Here is a 19,036-nt window from a genome sequence, read left to right on the forward strand (position 1 = left end):
TACCACAGAAAATGTGTTCACTGAATCATTCAGCAAGTATTTATTGAACACCTACTGTGTGCCAGGCATTTGTCTAGGCACTGAGGATACAGCTATGAACAGAACAGAGATCCATAGCCTCTTGGAGCTGACGTCCTAAGGCTGTACTCACTGTCTAAAAATGGTAGCTACAGGCCCTGAGTGGCTATTGAGCACTTGAGATGTGCTGCAGTGTAAAACACACTGGAATTTGAAGATTTAGGATACACACAAAAAGAATGTTAAATATCTCAATAATTCAAAAATATTGATTACATGTTGAAGTGATATAATGGGTTAAATCGGATATGTTATTAAAGTTAAATTCACTTGTTTCTTTCTATTTTTAAATGTAGCTATGACAGTATTTAGAATTACATGTGTAGCTTGTATTCTATTTCTATTGGACAGCACTGTCCTAAGGGGAGGGAGAAGATTATGGACAATTAACACAGTAAATAAGTATATTATATGGAATGATTGGAAGTGAAAGCTTCTATGGAAAAAAATAAAGATCAGGGTAGGGGAGTGTTTCCTATGGCTGCTGTAACAAATTACCACAAACTTAGTGGCTTAAAAAAACACCCATTTATTACCTATTGCAGTTCTAAAGGTCAGATATCCAAAATATGTGTTAGGGTCTAAAATCAAAGGCTGAACTTGAGTGGACCTAGAGATTATCATATTAAGTGAAGTAAGTCAGACAGAGAGAGACAAATGTCATATGGTATCACTTATATGTGGAATCCCCCCCCAAAAGAAAGATACAAATGAACTTATTTACAAAATAGAAACAGACTCACAGACATAGAAAATAAACTAATGGTTATCAAAAGGGATAGCAGAGGTAGGGAGGGAGGGAGAGATAAATTAGGAGTTTGGGATTAATATATACACACTACTATACATAAAATAGGTAAACAACAAGGACCTACTGTATAGCACAGGGAACTATACTCAATATCTTGTAATAACCTATAATGGAAAGGAATCTGAAAAAGAATATATATATACATAACTGAATCACTTTGCTGTACACTTGAAACTACTCAATATCTGTAATAACCTATAATGGAAAGGAATCTGAAAAAGAATATATATATACATAACTGAATCACTTTGCTGTACACTTGAAACTAACACAACATTGTAAATTAACCATACTTTAATTAAAAAAAACAAAATTGAAAGCTGAGTTCCTTTTGGAGGTTCCAGGGGGAAATCCATTCCTTGTCTTTTTCAGCTTCTAGAGGATGCCTACACTGTTTGGCTCCTGGACATATCGCTCCGATCTCTGCTTGCATCATCATATCTCTTCCTCTGACTCTGACCCCACTGCCTCCCTCTAATAAGGACCCTGGGGATTACATCGGGCCCACCTGAATCCAGGGTAATCTTCCCATCACAAGACCCTTAATTTTTTTTCTTTTCTGGCCACACCCCATGGTATGCGGAACTTCCCCCACCAGGGATCGAACCCGCAGCCCCCGCGGTGGAAGCGCGGAGTCTTAACCCCTGGACCACCAGAGAAGTCCAAGATCCTTAATTTAATCACATCTGTAAAGTCCCTTTTACCACTTAAGGTAACATATTCACAGAGTACGGAGATTAGGAGGTGAACATCTTGGGGGGGCATTATTCTGTTTACCACAGAGAGGGTCAAGCCAGAGAAGCTGTGGTTTTAGACAAGGGTGTCTGGAAGAGAGCCTCACTGAGAAGGTGACATCTGCCTAAAGACCTGAAGGAAGGGAGGGAAGGAGCAGTGTGGATATTCGGGAATGGCATTCCAGGAAGCAGGGACAGCCAATGCAAAGGCTCAGAGGTCTTCCCTCAGACCCGTTTCCTTTTCCTGGGAGCCCCTCCTTCTTGCTGCCTCTAGTCTAAACTACAGGGGTCAGAAGTTGGTGCTGCCCTAGGTGCCTCCTGAATCTTGCTTGCGGAGCAGAAGGGTTTGAGATTCTAATCATCATTGGCCTCTTGCACAATCTCTATTGCCCATGGTTCCTCAAAGGGCAGCTTGGCCTGTGGGGAGAGGCAGGAGCCTGGGTCAGAAAGGCAACAGATCCAGCCCTCCCCTCCACCCGCAGTCCAGAGGGGCGATCACCTGGGCTTCGGTGGGGCTCTGTCTATGCAGCGTCCGCCTGCGGTGCCACTGGCGCAGGGAGGCCCGGGCCTCAGAGCTGAGCCCCTGGGGCGCGCGGCCCGTGTCGGGCTGGTAGTGGGCAATGTGGTACAGGGCCCCAAACCACGTGGTCAGGTAGTACCCGGCTAGGGGCAAGAAGGGGAGGTCAGCGCAGCCCCCTCAGGTTCCCTGGCCGCCTGCAGGCTCCCTGCAGGTTGCCCGCCTTCCCTCCCGCTGCAGGCGGGCGGCCTAGGGCGCCCCCTCTTGGGTCCCGGCGTTCTGGGGCTGGGGCTGGGGCGTCACCCTCTCCCCGTAGCTCGTCCGGATCCAAGAGCTCCATGAGAAACTCCACGTCGAGCTGAGTCTCCCCAATGTCGGGACTCCAGATTAGTTCCTCTGTTAGCGCTGGCAGGAAGGCGTCGGCCCCCAGGGGCTCTAGGGGAGCCAGAGGACAGGCTCTGGGGTGGACGGGGCGTGCAGGCACCTTCCATCCGATCCCCAGGACCGCAAGTGCGGGCTGCCCTTCCGCTTTGCCGGGCATGCAAACGCCCCTTACTAGATTCCCGCGGCCCGCGTAGATCATGCGAGATCCTGCTAGATCATGTAGATCCTGCTAGATCATGCCATCTTCCCCTCGACGTGTGCACGGGAGCCTCCTACCTGGCTCCCGTAACCCTCAAGCCACTCCACATTCAGGTGGACTCAAGACTCCTCCTTTACCTTGGTTTTCGTCCCGAGCCAGGCCCTCGTAGACATCACTGCACACCGCCAGCAGGAGCGACACCTTGCGGCGTGGGTCGCAGGCTGAGTGGAGGCGCGCCAGGCGCGCGTGGATGCGGCTTCGCAGGGCGGGGACGGGGCCCCGCCTCTCATGCCCCGCCCCCTGAGCTCCCGGAGGCCCCGCCTCCATCCGCAGGGCTATCTGTCGCCGCCGCAGTTGCCGCAGAGCTGGGGCGCGGAGCGTGCGGAGTCGAGTCCACAGGGCCGGCTTCAGGGGCGCCAGCACCGCCCGGCACAGGGCCGCCTCCACCGCGGGGCCTGCAGGGGTTGAGATGGGTGAAGGAAGGGTCGCCAGGCTGACCCACGCCTACCCTCACTCTCCAGCGACCCACCCTCGCCAACCGCAACACCTTCCTAGCCTGTGGCCACCCACTTGTGTAGACTTAGGTGTGAGCGCGTGTGGAAGAAGGAGCCTGGGTGTGAACGAGCGCGTGGGAGAGAGAGTATGGCTGTCACACGTGTGTGAGATGGAGCAGTGGTGAACGGAATAGGTATTACTACATGTAGGAGAGGGCGTGTGAGTAGAAAAGGAAACGGGTGTGCACCCAGATGGAGAGAAGGAAGTTGGGCGTGAACACCTATGTAGGGCCAAGAGATGGCAAACATGAACCTGTGCGGGTTGGGAGAGTGGCCCTAAGTTCCCTCTCAGTCCTCCTCATTACCTAGATCCTCGTCCTTCTGGGGGGCCCCGGGAGCCCTGCTCTCAAAGACAGCCCTGACATCGGGGTCCTTTGCTAAGTGATCTTGGAGGTCAGCAAGGAGGTGCCGCATATCCTGAAGCAGCTCTGTGGCCGGGTCCCCAGGCCTGTGGGGACCTTCAGCCTCTGAGGTGAGGCGCACCCGAAAGCCCCGGAACTGCCTGGCCACGTAGCTGCTCCGGGCCCTGGCTAGAGCCTGGATGTGACGTGTGAGCGCATCCTCAGCTCCCTCTTCTCCATCTCTGTAGTCATCCTCCTTCTCTTCCACCGGGCTGGCCAGAGCTGGCCTAGGATGGTGTACTTCCGGGCTGAGTGGGCCTTCCACCCAGGAGACCTGGTGAGGGGCTGGGTTCCTGGGGGCTGATGGGGAGAGAAGGTTGAGTTCCACAGAACAGTGGCGGCAGCTCCTTCATCCCTCAGGGGCCTGGGGCCCTGCTCATCTAACCTGGACCATGTCTCTCGGCAGTCTCTGGAGTTGTCTCTGGGGGCGTCTGCTCCATCTCCCACCCTCTGTGGGTCTCCAGGTAGAGTTTGTTCACCACAAAGAACACCCTCCCTGAGGTGTTGAGTTGGATGCTGCCAATCTGCGGAGGATCTGGGGGCCAGCAGAAGTGAGGTGTCCCAGGTGTCCAAGGGGCCAGCCTTGGAGACTTGGTGTCCAGCTTTGTTACTGGAAGAACTGAGGCTTGGTCCCTGGCACCTCCTCATTCAGGCCCAGGAGTCGAGCACCACACACACACCCCCCCCACCACCTTTCTCAAACCCCAGCCTTATCTTCCCTCGAACCCTGTAGTTTGGTCCCTCAAGTACCATCCTCCTGGACTAAGGAGGTGGAAAGGTGGCCTCTTCCTCCATTAGAGAATCATGCCTCACCTGTGTTTTGGTCTCCAGGCCCTAGAGTGGGAGGGGGTAAGAGCAGTGTTCTGGGCAAAACATCCCTGAGAAAAAATGAGGAGTCACAGTATGGGTGAGGTATCATAGGGAAGGATCCCCCTTAGCCCTTTTGAAAGGTGACCTGTACCTGCTGGCTGATAGGAAGGCCAGGAGATGGGGCAGGTCTGACATCCAGAGGTTAGAGGACTCCAGAGACACACCTGGGGGGAGAGGGCAAGGAGGAACAAGTTAGAAAACTTGAGGGGTAGCAGCCTTCTTTTCCCTGGGACTCTCTCTTCCCCAGTCCTGCAGGCCCCCCAAGAACCTTCAGAACAAGGAAATTTCTGCCCTTGCAGTCCCTATCTTTTCCTGTGACTTTAGGCTTGCATTCCACTTATGCCACCAAATAGGATTCATTCATCAGACAAATATTTATTGAGCACCTATTCATTTTCAGGCACTGGGGATACAGTTGTCAAAAGGCAGATACATTCTCTGTCTTCCTGTAGTTTACCTTCTAGTGGAGGGAGACAAAAATGAATGAGTAAACAAATAAAGATAAGTGTATAATGTATTGAGTGCTATGAATGAAATGGAGTGATTGAAAGTGACCAGGGCTCTCATTAGCTGTGGTGGTCAAAGAAGATTACATTTCTACAGAGGCCTAAACGATGGAGACTAAACTAACCATTCAAGGAAGGGCATTCATGCAGGAAAAACAAATACAAAGGCCCTGAAGTTGGGACACATTTAGCCTGCTCAAGGAACAGAGAAAACAGTGTGTCTAGAGTAGAGAGAATGAAGGGCTGTAGATGGAGAGGTGGGCAGGAGCTAATCATTCATCACCTTATAGGCCATGATGGGCTGTAAGGAGTTTAATGTTTATCTAAAGATGTTGCGTGTCCTTTGCAGGGTTTAGGGCAGGAATGTATAACATCTGATTGATGTTTGAAAATATCGCTCTGGCTGCCGTATTCAGAATGGAAGAAAAGGGTGGGAGAAGGGAGACCAGAGAGGAGGCTATTGAAATTGTCTGGGCAAGAGGTGATGGTGGCTAGGATTAGGGTGATGGAGGTAGAGAGCATTGGGGAGATTCAGGAGATATTTTAGAATTAAAACTGACCAATCTTGGTGATAAGTTTGCTGTGGACTGGAAACTTGGGGGTATAGGCTCCTCACCTCCAGGAAGCTTCAGGATCTGGTAGGTGTCGATTTCCCCTGGTGAAGGTCCTGTCCTCAACACAAGGACCTGTCTGGGATCATGTCCTATGACCAGGAAACTCTGGGGGAATGGAGGCAAAGTTCAGCTTGAAGAGGATTTGTGCCTGCCTAGCAACCATTGCCCTTATTTTTGGTTCCACACCTCAAATTTCCTTTAGAAAACTCTCTACTCCACTCTCTGCTCTAGGTCCTGTGGGTGACTAACCCTCCATCAAGCCCTAGGGGTGGGTCCATGACCTGACCTAGCCAATGGGATTGACAGTGTTCTCTGACCACTGTGATTGGTTCAGAGATGGGCACGTGAACCAAGCTCAGCCAACGGAAATCTTCCACAGGATTTTTTCTGGAGCTCTTTGGAACGAGGCCTCTTTTTACACTGGGGTTGCTAAGCTGGTGAGATGTGGCCCTGAGCTGGGGCCAGCCATCTCTCTCACTACAGAGAAAGGCCCCCTGAGGAGGAAACTGTGGTATTCCTGTTAGTTGCTTCATCCAGATCTATTCCTTGCAGAACTCCAGCTTTATTCAGGGCATTAATAGGCCCAGCCATAGAAGATGGATAATGATTGATGTAGGCAGTGGTTCTCACCTCTGTATAACTCCCAGGTGAGCTTTTAAAAATGTTGCTACCTGGGCCTTATCCGTATATTCTGAATCAATTGTGAAGGCTTTTGTTTTTCCTAGTAAAAGAAAAAAATGCAACTGGTGCCTCCTTTCTTCCTTCCTCCTGCCTGGAATGCACACATGTGCTTGGGTCTGGGGCAGCCACTGGATGACCATGAGGGAAGTCCAGGAGAATTGCAGAGAAGATGGCCTTGATGTCACCCGAGGAGCAGAACCGGAGCCTGCAGCTACCTTTCTGGTTATGTTAGAAAGATAAATGCCTATTTACCTAAGCTATTATAGAACAAGTGTTTACTTGCATCCCCAAATATTTAGAATTCCCTGCAGTTTAAAGCAAAGCCAAGGCAATTCCCTGGCGGTCCAATGGTTAGGATTCTGCGCTTTCACTGCTGAGGGCCCAGGTTCAACCCCTGGTCAGGGAACTAAGACCCTACAAGCCTTGTGGCAAAACAAAAGCAAACAAAAAAAAAAGGGAAAAACAGGAAAACAAAAAACAAAGCCAAGAAGTGGAATGAAGAGAAATGTATACATTGTCTGATGTTCAGGATCCAGACATTCCTGAAATTACTTTTACTTCTGGGCTTTTCAGTCATTTGAATCAATAAGTAGCCTTTCAGTTTGCCTGGTCTGTGTTGTGCTTGTCACTAGCAACCAGCAGGGTCCTAACTGATTCAGAGTGTCGTGGGGACGGTCAGAGAGGGTCCCCGGCTGTGAGCACTTACCCCTGGTGGCCACAGCTCCAGAAGGGCTTTTGCATCCTGGGCATCCAGCTCTGGGATCTGCCACACCCCCCATGTCCTCTGAAGGCGAATGAGTGGCTCTGGGGTCCCAAGGACTCTTAAGGGGGTCTCACCTGCTCCATTCGCCTGTGATGGGATTAGTCTGGGACATGCAGGGACCAGGAGACCAGGGGACAGAGGAAGGCAGTTGGACACTGAGATGGGGTCAAAGGTACAGGAAGGGGAAGCCCAGGGGCAAAGGGTCAGAGATGGCGTTCTGGGTCCTGTGGCGGGTGGGAACTGAATGGAAGGGGCTTCTGAATCCAGTGGCAGGAGTTGGAGACAGCCCCAGCAGCCCTCACCTCTCCCCATCGGTGGGGCCTGCTGAGGCCTTGTCCTCTGGCTGTGCCATCATCCTCAGGATGCAGGCCAGTGAGCCATGGTCTGGCCTCTGGCAGGGAGGAAGATAAGTCTATTTACAACCCACATGGCAGAGACCTTGACCAATCAGAATGGACTTGAGACCCCTTGCTGTGCCAGGTATTAATTCTTTACTTGCTGGATGGTGGGGCGATCTGGGGGTCCCAGGAGTCTTGAGTCTTGAAGAAGTGGGGGAGGAAGATGACTCAAAATGAAGCTATTTACCAAGCGGTAGGGGAACATTTCAGATTATAACATCCGGTGCAGCCTTGTGAATGTGGACCAGCTAACTAACAACCTTGTCAAAATACAGTGCCCGGAAAAGGGCTCTGCCCATAGCAGGCACTCTGTAACTGTGACAAATGTTATACAACATTTCCTCCCCCTCCCTTCCCAGACCACAGAGGAGCCCTCAAATATTTTCTCCCAACATTTTATTATGAGAGATTTAAAACATTCAGAAAAACTGAAATAATTTTACAGGGAACATCCACATACCCACTACCTAGATTTTACTATTATTCTTTTTGCTTTATCACACATCTGTCCCTCTATCCATCAGACCCCAACTCTTTTAACCAGGTAGAGAGTCCTACAGTGGGTTAGCAGTTAAGGTGGGCATTCTAAAATATCTTCCCTGCAGCAGTCCCAGGAGTAGGAGTCCTAGGTTCATCCACGCATCCATCCATCCATCCATGCACCCATACATCCAACAAATATTTATTGAGTACAGGCCCAGATTAGGGTGAAAGGGTGCCTGGGGAAAAGGGTGATAGGCAGAATAGGCCCCTGCTCCCAGGGGCTTCCATTCTTCTTGGGGTGGGTATAGGGGATGGAAAATAAACAGCTAAACAAATCAATCAGCCCACTCACCAGAAGCCCAGGGTATTAGGAAGTGGGGAACAGAGAGCAGGTGCCCTGGCCAGGGGAGAACAGTCAGGAGGGGTGGGGGGAGGGAGACAGATGCTTGCCTGGGTCCCATGAGAAGGGGAGAAGGAGATGGGTGGTGCTGGGCAGGATGGGATGGTGGCAGCTGCCTGATACCTCAGGGAGGCAGTGGGTCAGTGTGGGGGTGATGATGCCAGCTGCTCAGTCCCTGGGGGCCCCTACCTGTTCTCCGAGGGGAGGCCTGGCGTAGCAGGAAGTGAAAGTGCTCCTCACAGAGAGAGGAAGCTGAGTGGGCAGGGGGAAGAGGCGGGGCTGGGGGTATTTGAAATCGACCCTCCTCCCTCTTTCCGGGGGCTCAGGCCTTAGGTGACCGGGCTCTGGAGGAAGGACCCTGGCAGTCTGGGAGTCCAGGGGTAAGAACCATGAGGCTCCCACAGCCCCAGGAGTCCCCTCTCGGCACCCTTCGGCACCCTTCACTCTTTCTCATAAGAGCCTGTGGATGTCCTTGTTTCCTTAGCGGCCCAAGGTCTAGCCCCTTCCTCTGGCAGCTTCCCTGCGGGCCCACAGGAAAGAACAGCGAGGCCAGACAGCTGATGGTTAGTTGTTTTTTGTTTTTAATTTGTCTCTAATAAGCGACACCATCTGCCCACCCCCGCCTGGGAAGCGGGTCCCGAGTGAGGGGGCCTAGCACCTGGTTTGGGAGTTGTAGGCAGACACTTGGGAGGCCTTGAGGCTTGGATCCCCCCACTGGGTGTGAGTTATGTTTGGAGGGCGCACCTCCCCACCCAGGGTAGGTTAGACTTCGTCTACTTGGCCCCAAGCCCGTGGGAACAGTAGAGAGCATGGAGGCCCTGGGGCTCTTGTCCTGGGACAGTTAGCAGTTTGGAGGTACCCCTGGCCCCCTGAGCAGTTAGAGATTAGGAGAGGCTGATCATTGGCCCTAAGGGTGATTAGGGGCTGCGAGCTGTTAGAGACTGGCTGCCCAAGCCTCAGCCCCTAAGAATGTTAGAGATTCGCTGGGGTCAGGGGTGCTGGGACCCCAGTTTTGGGAGGGAGTAGCTAGTAGATTGAGGAAATGTTCTGAGCTCCCCAGAACAGAGCTGTAGGTTAGAGGGGGCCAGGCCTGGTTGGGGCTCAGCTGTCCCAAAGCTGGGCGTCCTGCCTGGGAGATGCGGCTGTCACTGGGGTTTCTCTCCCTCCGTGGTCCTGGCCTCCTCCTTGGCAGGAGGTGGAGACTTCCTGGAGGAAGCTGAAGTGGTGGGGTTGGGAGTCCCTGACCCCGACTGGGCATCTATGCTGGCATGCTCCTTCCGGACAAGGTCCTCCAGCTCCTTCTGCAGGGGGCAAAGTTCACAGAGGTCAGAGGTCATCATGCATCATAAGGTCAGAGGACCTGTGGGACGGGGGTCCAGGGACTGGGCTCAGGGTGGGCGGGGGTGGCCCAGGCTCCTCACCTTCCATCCGAGGAGGTCGGCAAGGGCCAGGCAGCCCTGGTCGCAGTCACCCAGCCAGGCCACGTCCCTGTGGGCGGGTGAGAGTCAGAGCTCCCAGGCTTGTCCCAGGGCCCTGCCGGCTCTGCCCTGTCCTGGGCCTTCGTGCCCTCCCTCCCACCTTGGCCCTGTCCCTTGAAGGCTCCACTGCCCCCCGACTGCCGCGGGAGGGCCTCACCTGTAGGCCTTCTTGGAGTCGAAGTCCATGCCTCCTCCGAGGCCCATCATCATCCCGAGGAAAGGGTCAGTCTGTGGGGAAAGGGGTGGAGTTGGGGGGAGCTAAGAGCACAGACCCTGGAGCCAGGTGGCTTGGGTTGGAATCCCAGCTCTGTGACTTTGCTCAAGTGGCCTGGCCTCTCTGAACGTCAGTTTCTTTCTCTGTAGAGTGGGGGTGATCATCAAACCCACTCCTAGGGTTGTACTGTCAGCGAGTTAATACAGAGGAAATGCTTAGCACGGCATCTGGCACACTGCACGTTTTTTGCCTGTTGGAGAAACATCTGTCCCAGGAGGGAGCCCCTGCCTGGGAGTGAAGCTACCTCAGGAAAAGAGAGACGAGAGAGGGAGCGGGTAACTCCTGACAGAACTGCTGCAGGCCCAGGGGCCAGCTAGCCCGGACTCTTCAGTCACGGGAAGCACAACATTCTCGTTTTGGCTTAAGTCGCTTTGAGCTGGGGTTCTGTCACTCGTTCAAAAGGGTGAATGAGGGACTTCCCTGGTGGTGCAGAGGTTAAGAATCTGTCTGCCAATGCAGGGGACATGGGTTCGAGCCCTGGTCCGGGAAGATCCCACATGCCACAGAGCAACTAAGCCCGTGCGCCACAACTACTGAGCCTGTGCTCTAGAGCCGGCGAGCCACAACTACTGGGCCCGTGTGCCACAACTACTGAAGCCCGCGCGCTCTAGAGCCCGTGCTCCGCAACAAGAGAAGCCACTGCAATAAGAAGCCCGTGCACCGCAACAAAGAGTAGCCCCACTCGCCACAACTAAAGAAAGCCCATGCGCAGCAACAAAGACCCAGCGCAGCCAAAAATAAATAATAAATAAATTAAAAAAAAAAAAAAAAGGTGAATGACACAGAGGCCTGTGGAATCCTGGAGTCAGGGCAGCCTGGAACCTGAACCCTGTGGATTCCAGAATCCTTAGGTCTGAGCTGAGGGGTCCAAAGTATCAGGATTCCCCAGAGACCTGTCCCCTGGTTCCCGAGGAGGCCAGGGGGAGGCAATGTGGGGCCCCTGTGCGGGGGTGGCAGGGTGTGACTAAAAGGACTCACCTGGCCAGTCTTCTCCTTGTTGATGAGCAGGCGCGGGGTGGAGAGGGGCGCCCTGGTGGAGGGCGAGCTGAGTGGTGAGGGCCTGTCCCGGCTCCCCCAGTCCCCAGCAGCCCCCCATAGCCCCGACCCCCAACCTACTTGCTGATAAGGGATGCGAAGGGCTGCACCTGCAGGGAGGTGCCCATGATGATGAGGAGGTCCACCTTCAGGAAGTCCTGTGAAGGGGGAGTGGCCAGTGAGGCTGGGCTGCGGCCCCCGCCCCCCACCGCAAGCCCACCCGCTGCTACCTGGGGAAGCCACCTTCCCCAGGGCAGGACCCAGGCTGCCCCCGCGTGGACCGAGATGCGGGGCGCGGAGGGTATACTTACTGACTGCAGGCAGGAGAAGAAACGCGCTGGGAGGTTCTCGCCAAAGAACACGATATCTGAGGTGGAGACAGATGGACAGACAGACACAGGGAGAAATAGAGACAGTGAAAAAGCAGGGGGGCAGAAACAGGGAGGGAGAGAGAGAACGTGAAGGAGCAGAAGGTGGACCGCAGGGCTGGGGTGGGAGTGTGGAGCGCTGGGGACGGACTAGGGGCTATGGTACCCACTCTCCCTGGGGCAGACTCCGGGCACTGGTCAGGGAGAGAGGGTGACGGGGGTGGATGGACGGATAGGGAGCGTGGCCTTCTTGGGAAGGGGTTAGTGGCTGAGGGGGTCCCAGCCTGAGTCTACCTCGGTTGGTCCCCGGCCCCAAGGCTCACCAGGCTTCACCACACTCCGACATTTCTCACACTTGGGAGTCACCTCGGAGATGATCTTCTCTGGGCGTGGGGAACGGGGAGGGGGAACAGGAGGTAAGAGGCTTTGGGCTGGGGCTGCAGCCTGCCTGCCCGCCCCATCCTTCCTTCACTGTCAACAGAAACACACCTCAGTCACCGGGGCGGGCTTCCTGCCTCCCTTCTTAGACAGCTGTCCCTCCCCCACCCCCAGCATTCCTGGGGTGGCTCCCAGCACCAGCCTATAGCTATTAAATGAACAAACACACAAATGAGCAGACACTCGCCCCGAAAAGGGGCAGCTGGGTTCCACCAACCCCCGACCTGCAGAATCTGGACTTGGGAGTGAAGCTCGTCCAGTGGGTCTTTGAGGGCAGCCCCACTTCATCGTGGGCCAGAGAGGCCTGGTAGGTGCCAGGCCTAGTGGCAGAGAGGGAAGAATTATGCAGATGACGCTGGGATGGGGACAAAACCTTAGGTGCAGCTGCTTCCCACTCTTGGGCTCTGTGACAGACCCACCCCTGCCCCCACGCACAGCCCATGCTTATGACAATCCTCCTCCTCATTGCCTATTGATTAAGGAAGCTTGAAAGCATTCTGTCACTTGCAACCCACAGAATCCTGGCTTGTTCATTCAGCTATTCACTCACTCCTTCAACAGATATTTACAGAGCACTGCTTTAAGGTCTGTCATTTACTTGAAAATATTTTTGCATTGACAGTACATGACATTTTGCGGGTGATGCTTGTGCTACTGCTGTAAGAGAAACATAATGGGGTAATGTTAATTGTACATCACCCCCAGCTGCGTGCACTTGGGCTATTCAGGAATCCTCACCCCAGGGGCAGGCAGCTGGCATGTTGTCAGAAGGGCCACACTCCAGAGGCCCTACTATCAGCGCTGCAGCTGTCCTTATCACACAGGGACACCAGAGGCTTTGTGAAATCAGCATAAAGAATGTCAGAAATGGGTTTCCGTGGATGAAGTAAGTGGCTTCTTAATTAGCACAATGGATGTCAGAAATCAGCTCTCACTGGCATTCAAGAAATGTGGATTGGCTGGATTTTTTCTTTTTCCTCCTTCTCTTTTTGGACACTCTGCCCAGGCAAGAACAGGGATGACTTTAGCAAGCCCTGGAGTTTGCATCCTTAAGGACAGCCCCCAGTCTTCATTCCTAACCAGGGCTGTGCCCAGCTTCACACGCCACGGCCTCTGCTCTCGCCTGAATCCAGCTAATGGGCTGGTTGAATCCTGTGCCTCTGGGGCAGTGCTGTCCAGTATGCTGGTTAGAGCCACACATGGCTTTTAAATTTTAATTAATACAAATTAAAGAAAGTTAAGAATTCAGTTCCTCGGTCCCATTAGCCACTTTTTAAGAGCTCAACAGCCCCACGTAGCAAGTGGCTGCCGCGTTGGACAGTGCAGATATGGAACATTCCCCTCACCCCAGAAAGTTCTCTCAGGTACTTCTCTTCTTAGAGTGTAGTTGCGCTTGCCTGGATGAGCCCCTCACGTAAGACGGGGTCAGAGCGCCCAAAGGACAAAGAGCTAGGGTTTCATGACCTCACAGAACAGGTTGTATGACCACGTGGGGGCCTGTCTGCTAACGCACGTCTCTGTGTCTGGAGTCTGCATCCATCATAACCTGGCTGTGAGGTGGTGTCGGGAGAAATGAACCCCCACTGCCACCTCAGATCTTCGGGGGCTGCCATTATCTGCTAAAAAGAGCTGCAGAGCTGTGCAGGACAGAGCTGGCGTCCGCGCATGGAGACCCTGTCCCTGGCGCTGGGGAGCAGACAGGGGACGGAAGGCCTGCCCTCGGGGATAATAACCTCCAGCCCCTCACCTTTCATCCAGCTTAGCGTGTACTCCTGCCGGCAGATGGGGCTGATGCAGTGAGACGTGTAGAAGGTGCCATGGGCCTCCACCAGGTCCTCGGCCTCCAGCCCCGCCACTCGCTCCAGGGTGTCTATGTTCTGGAGGGAGAGATGGAGGAGAGAGGGTCAGGAGCGAACCACACCCCCCAAGGGGCAGAAGGCAGAGCCAGGAGCTGTGGCTGAGAAAAGCAAGTGGGACAGGGGAGAAGGGAGGGAGGGAGAAGCAAGGGGCAGGGTGTGTCTAAAACTCTTCTGTTCATCCTGATGGTGCCTCTGGAAAGGTAAGTCATGGACACTTAAAGGCAGGGGCCCAAACTCAAATCTCTATGAGCCCAGACCCACTGCCACCAAGCAGCCCTGGCAAATTTGGGCCACTTTGCTTCCGTTTTGCTGCAAATGTGTTTTGTTAGAACCAGACACCCTAGTGGCACCTGCCAGAAATTTGGTGAAATAAACGTACAACTCTCCAGTGTCTCCACTGTAAACGCAGCCCCCTCAGATATGGCATCCTTGTGCAGTACCCAACCTGCACAGCTGTCTGTGGCAGCCCTGGCCAGGTATTAACATAAATCAATGGATCAGAAGGGTTTTTTGGGTTTTCATCACACTGTTTTCCTACTTAACCTTACTATGGTCCGCTGCATTGATAGTATATTAACTTGTAGTCTTTTCAGACAGAGATACTTTCCTTATTCAACAGGCAAGAATATTCTTCTCTTTCGCATAGACATTTGCGCTTTCTCCAGCCCCTCTGGAGAAGCTTTTGTTTGCCTACGAGGAATGCTGCTGAGGCAGGTGCTGCTGGAGGACACTGGCAGACGTTACAGAGATGGCCGGGCATATGCAGCCCACAGCTGACCCGACGAGGTTTCCTGGAGGCTCCGTGAACAACTGAAAGGGTTCCCTTTCAAGGGCAGACAGCCCCAACTGCCCTCTCTGCTCCCAGCCAGCCATCAGTTTATCTCCAAAACATGAAGACAAGAGTCACTGTTCCCAGACTCTCTGTGGCTTTCCCTCTCCCCTCTTTACTAGAAATGCTAGTTTTGCCTTTGTTTCTTGACTTAGTCTACCAACTCCCTGACATGTAAGTAAGCAGTGTGCATGCATAACTAAATGGCACATCAAAGGTCTACCTACATGCCTCTGTGTTAACCTTTGATGTCACTTTTTTTTTTTTTTTGCCATGCTGTGCGGCTTGCGGGACCTTAGTTCCCTGGCCAGGGATCGAACCCACGCTCTCACCAGTGAAAGCACAGTCCTAACCACTGGACCACCAGGGAATTCCCTTGATGCCACTTTTGATGGAGAAACCACAAACAAACAAAAATGAATGCGGTCAACCCATATGTACTGGTATGAAGGGATCTCTCCAAGATGTTAGAAGGCCCAAAGCACAAAGGCAGTGTGTACAGGATGTGAAAAAAATCAATATATGAATTTGTGTATTTGCTTGCCTAAGTATGGAATATCTTCAAAGGAGACCCAAGAAGTAGGCAGCAGCCGTGGCCCCCAGGGAGGGAAGCTGGGGCTGGGGAATATGGCCCAAGAGGTTCGCTATAAAGGCCAAGCAGCAATGAATGCATGGCAACACACAGCAACTGACATCTGGCCTCAGCATCAGGCAGGAAAGAGGGCATGGTGAGGAGGCGGGCCCTGGGCAAGGTGGGCAGCAGCCACTCAGCTCCAGCCAACCACTCTCCCCCACAGAAAGCCACCCAGGGTACAGCCAGCTCTTCCCGATTTTCAAGAGGAGCCTGATGTCTGGGTTTTCATCTGCAATCTCTTGAATTTTAAACCTTGGCTCACTTCTGGTTTCGAGACATCACGTCTCTGACATACTTTTAAAAAGCATGAAGCTGGGACTTCCCTGGTGGCACAGTGGTTAAGAATCCACCTGCCAATGCAGGGGACATGGGTTCAAGCCCTAGTCTGGGAACATCCCATATGCCACAGAGCAACTAAGCCCGTGTGCCACAACTACTGGGCCTGCGCTCTAAAGCCTGTGAGCCACAACTACTGAGCCCGCGTGCCACAATTACTGAAGCCCGTGCTCCTAGAGCCTGTGCTCCGCAACAAGAAAAGACACTGCAATGAGAAGCCCGCGCACCGCAACGAAGAGTAGCCCCCACTCGCCGCAACTAGAGAAAGCCCACCTGCAGCGATGAAGACCAACGCAGCCAAAAATAAAATAAAATAAAATTAAATAAATAAATAAATAAATAAAAATTTTAAAAAAAGCATGAAGCTGCTATGTGGGTGCAGATATGGAAGGATCCTCCAGAGAGGGCTTAAATGAAAGAAAGCCAAGTACAAACCCTATGTATGATGTAAATGCCATAGATATAGATTTAAAAGAGCAATAAGCTGGTTTGCTGAGGAGATCACAGTGACTTGAACGAAGGCGACAACTGTTCTCATGTTTGAATGGATACTTGTGTCTTGAGATAAAAATAGCATCGTGCGTGGCTTTGAAAGTGCTGCATCGTCACAATTCAGAAAGACGTGAAGACAATGTGTTCCAGAAAACTGGGTAAGTGACTCAAAAAGTGGCTGAGGTTAAAGAAGAGGGTGATGAGTTTGAAAAAAAAAAAAAAAAAAGGTTTCATGAAACGTGAGACTGGAAAAATTTTTTCCACCTTTGTCTATGTTACGTAATGTGCCATTGTGAATACGTATGCGTACTTAAATCCACACATGAAGAATTGCAACTGGGGGGAAATGCCACCACATTTCACGCTGACCTCACAATGCACTGGTGTTGGCTTTCGTCTAAAAATAGCCTACAGCTGGTGTGCTTTTGTGGTTAGGGCAGGGGGTTCTGCCTCAGACAGAGCTGGGAAGCGAACCCTCTGAGCAGCCCCCATGAGCCACCTGGTCCTGGGCCTGGGCTTCTCGTGCTGGGACCCCTGTGATCTCATCCTGTCTGGAGGGTTTAAACGTCGTCTACCTGCTGCTCTCCAGCTCGAGTCCCGACTCCTGTGTCCAGCTGTCTGCCCATATCCCCACGTGGTTGTCTAATGGGCATCTCAACCTCGACATGCCTTCAGCCAAGCTCCTCCTCTGCGCCCCACACCTGCACGTCCCACCATCTCAATAAAAGGCAGCAGGTGCTCAGGCTGAGAGGGAGCCAGTCATCCCTGACTCCTTTCCTTCTCTCACGAATCGTCTCACATTCAACCCATTGGCAAATCCTGCCAGCTCCACCTTCAAAATGGGTTCATAAGCCGCCCACTTCTCCCCTTCGGCAGCCCCCTCCCTGGCCCAGCCTCCATCCTCTCCTGCTTGGAACATCATTGCAGCCTCCTCCCTGGTCTTGGTACCCGCTCCCCACTGCTCCCACAGTCTGCCCGCCTCACGCAGCCAGAGGGACCCTGTGAACACCTGGGTCAGGTCACGTCCCTGCCCTGCTCAGAGCCCTCCTGTGGTTCCATCTCACTCAGGGGAAAGGACAAAGCCCTCCCTGTGGCCCCCAAGCGCCCACTCGGTCCACCCCTGTCACCTCCCTGACCTCGTCTCCTCCATCTTCTACTACTGTCCTCCTTGCTCACTCAGATCCAGATTCTTCTTTTCTCTTTTTTAAAATATTTATTTATTTGGCTGTGCCGGGTCTTAGCTGTGGCACGTGGGATCTAGTTCCCTGACCAGGGATCGAAGCTGGGCCCCCTGCATTGGGAGCGTGGAGTCTTAACCACTGGACTGCCAGGGAGGTCCAGATCCAGCTTCTTGAACACGCCAAATGCAGTCTCCCCTCAGGACCTCTGGACTGGCTGTTCCGTTTGCCTGGAATGCACTCTCCCCCTACAGATGATCCCATGGCTCCCTCCCTCCCCTCCTACAGATCTCTGTTTAAATGTCCTGCTTCTCAGTGAGGCCTTCCCTGACATCCTGTTCACTACAGCACCCCCGACCCTGCACACACAGAGCTCGATTCCCCTTTCCTGCTCAGCTGCGCTCCATAGACCTCTCAGCATCAGTGTAGATACGCAACTCACCCATCTCGTCTGTTGTCTCTCCCCACACTACAGTGTCAGTTCCAGGAGGGCAGGGATGTCTGCTCCCTCCGTTCACTGCCTGCAGGGCCTGGCACTGGGTTGGCACTCAGTAAACATTGGGACAGAAGCTTACAAACAGGTTTGCCAGCAGGGCTATGGTGAGGATGTCATGAAGGCACTTGGCTTCAGGTGAGCTGTTCGTATCAAGTCTGAGTCACATCTCACGGAAAAAACTGACTCTCTGGGAAGAAAGGTCAGGTTTATTCTGAGCTGGGGCTCCTGCTGGAAGGAGGAGGCCATCCCCTTCCCCGCCAGCCCTGGGTGGGAGCACGTACCCCACTTCAGAATTCTGAACCTACAAAGATTTCATCCTCCCCCTGGTGGCAACTTCTGAGGCTGCAGGCTCCCGATTGCCAGGCGCAGGAAGAAAATAATAGAACACCTATTTCTATCCATGTGTTCTCTCTATTTTATAATTTTGGGTTCTGAGGTATGAATTAGAGCAGGCATGGTATCAGGGCTATAGTACATCATGTAATTTCAATACGTATTTATGAAACGAAGGTAGAGGTGCAAACATTTTTCACATTAGGGGTGCGAGACCCTAAAAGGCTTACCAACTTGGAAGCCAACGATGTGAGCTGTCCTTCCCTGAGGACACCCTGGTGAGGTCCTCAGCCAAGCACCTGACATGTATGAGCCACGGCTCCACGGTATGCACAAGGACTTTGTGCAAATTATAAAAGGGTGTCCCAGGACTTCCCCGGTGGTGCAGTGGTTAAGACTCCATGCTCCCAATGCAGGGGACTGGGGTTCGATCCCTGGTTGGGGAACTAGATCCCACATGCATGCCACAACTAAGGATCCTGCCTGCTGCAACTGAGGAGCTGGTGTGCCGTAACTAATAAGCCAGCGAGCCACAACTAAGGAGCCCGTCTGCCACAACTAAGACCCAGCACAGCCAAATAAATAAATAAATAAATAAATATATTTTTAAAAGGTGCCCCCCCCCACACACACACACAAAATAGTGTCCCTTCCGTAGAGTTTACAGCTACCAGCCGGAAAACTGTCAGGTGTACTAATCATATTAGATCAACTCAGTTTGGAGTCATTTGCTGGAAAGCCCTGCCAAATACGAAATCTATGGTGCCAATAGTGTCTGCTCAGAGCAGTACTCCTGGGATGGCCCTGAGGGAGGTCACTGCCACATCACCACAGGCCTGAGAGGGTGAAGCTGTTCTGGCCTCTGTTTTTTTTTTTTTTTTTTTTTTTTTTTT

At 52.7% G+C, this 19,036-nt stretch overlaps 2 protein-coding genes across 3 annotated transcripts in view; both read right to left on the reverse strand.

Moving 5' to 3' along the window:
* Positions 1 to 1,977: 1,977 nt before the first annotated feature.
* On the reverse strand, positions 1,978 to 7,464 carry RINL (Ras and Rab interactor like). The gene is made up of 11 exons (XM_007464690.1): positions 7,415 to 7,464; positions 7,056 to 7,215; positions 5,671 to 5,773; positions 4,640 to 4,712; positions 4,492 to 4,556; positions 4,064 to 4,213; positions 3,583 to 3,978; positions 2,861 to 3,178; positions 2,444 to 2,575; positions 2,123 to 2,286; positions 1,978 to 2,040 (listed from the first exon to the last, which is right to left on the reverse strand). Exons 1-11 carry the CDS (start codon positions 7,462 to 7,464, stop codon positions 1,978 to 1,980), a joined length of 1,674 nt encoding a protein of 557 aa, XP_007464752.1.
* Positions 7,465 to 8,953: 1,489 nt separating this feature from the next.
* SIRT2 (sirtuin 2) overlaps positions 8,954 to 19,036 on the reverse strand; it is a 19,701-nt gene continuing 9,618 nt past the window's right edge. The window contains exons 9-16 of one of the 2 annotated variants that reach the window (XM_007464678.1): positions 13,734 to 13,863; positions 11,872 to 11,931; positions 11,492 to 11,547; positions 11,262 to 11,338; positions 11,124 to 11,175; positions 10,029 to 10,099; positions 9,815 to 9,881; positions 8,954 to 9,694 (exon numbers count right to left, since the gene is read on the reverse strand). In XM_007464678.1, coding sequence (XP_007464740.1) covers positions 9,539 to 9,694; positions 9,815 to 9,881; positions 10,029 to 10,099; positions 11,124 to 11,175; positions 11,262 to 11,338; positions 11,492 to 11,547; positions 11,872 to 11,931; positions 13,734 to 13,863 — 669 coding nt within the window. In that variant the 3' untranslated portion in view covers positions 8,954 to 9,538. The remainder of the gene's footprint in view (positions 9,695 to 9,814; positions 9,882 to 10,028; positions 10,100 to 11,123; positions 11,176 to 11,261; positions 11,339 to 11,491; positions 11,548 to 11,871; positions 11,932 to 13,733; positions 13,864 to 19,036) is intronic. The other variant, XM_007464679.1, reaches the window with a different exon arrangement.

This window comes from Lipotes vexillifer, unplaced genomic scaffold (genome assembly GCF_000442215.2).
Source record: "Lipotes vexillifer unplaced genomic scaffold, Lipotes_vexillifer_v1.1 scaffold1815, whole genome shotgun sequence".
NCBI classification, from domain to species: domain Eukaryota; kingdom Metazoa; phylum Chordata; class Mammalia; order Artiodactyla; family Lipotidae; genus Lipotes; species Lipotes vexillifer.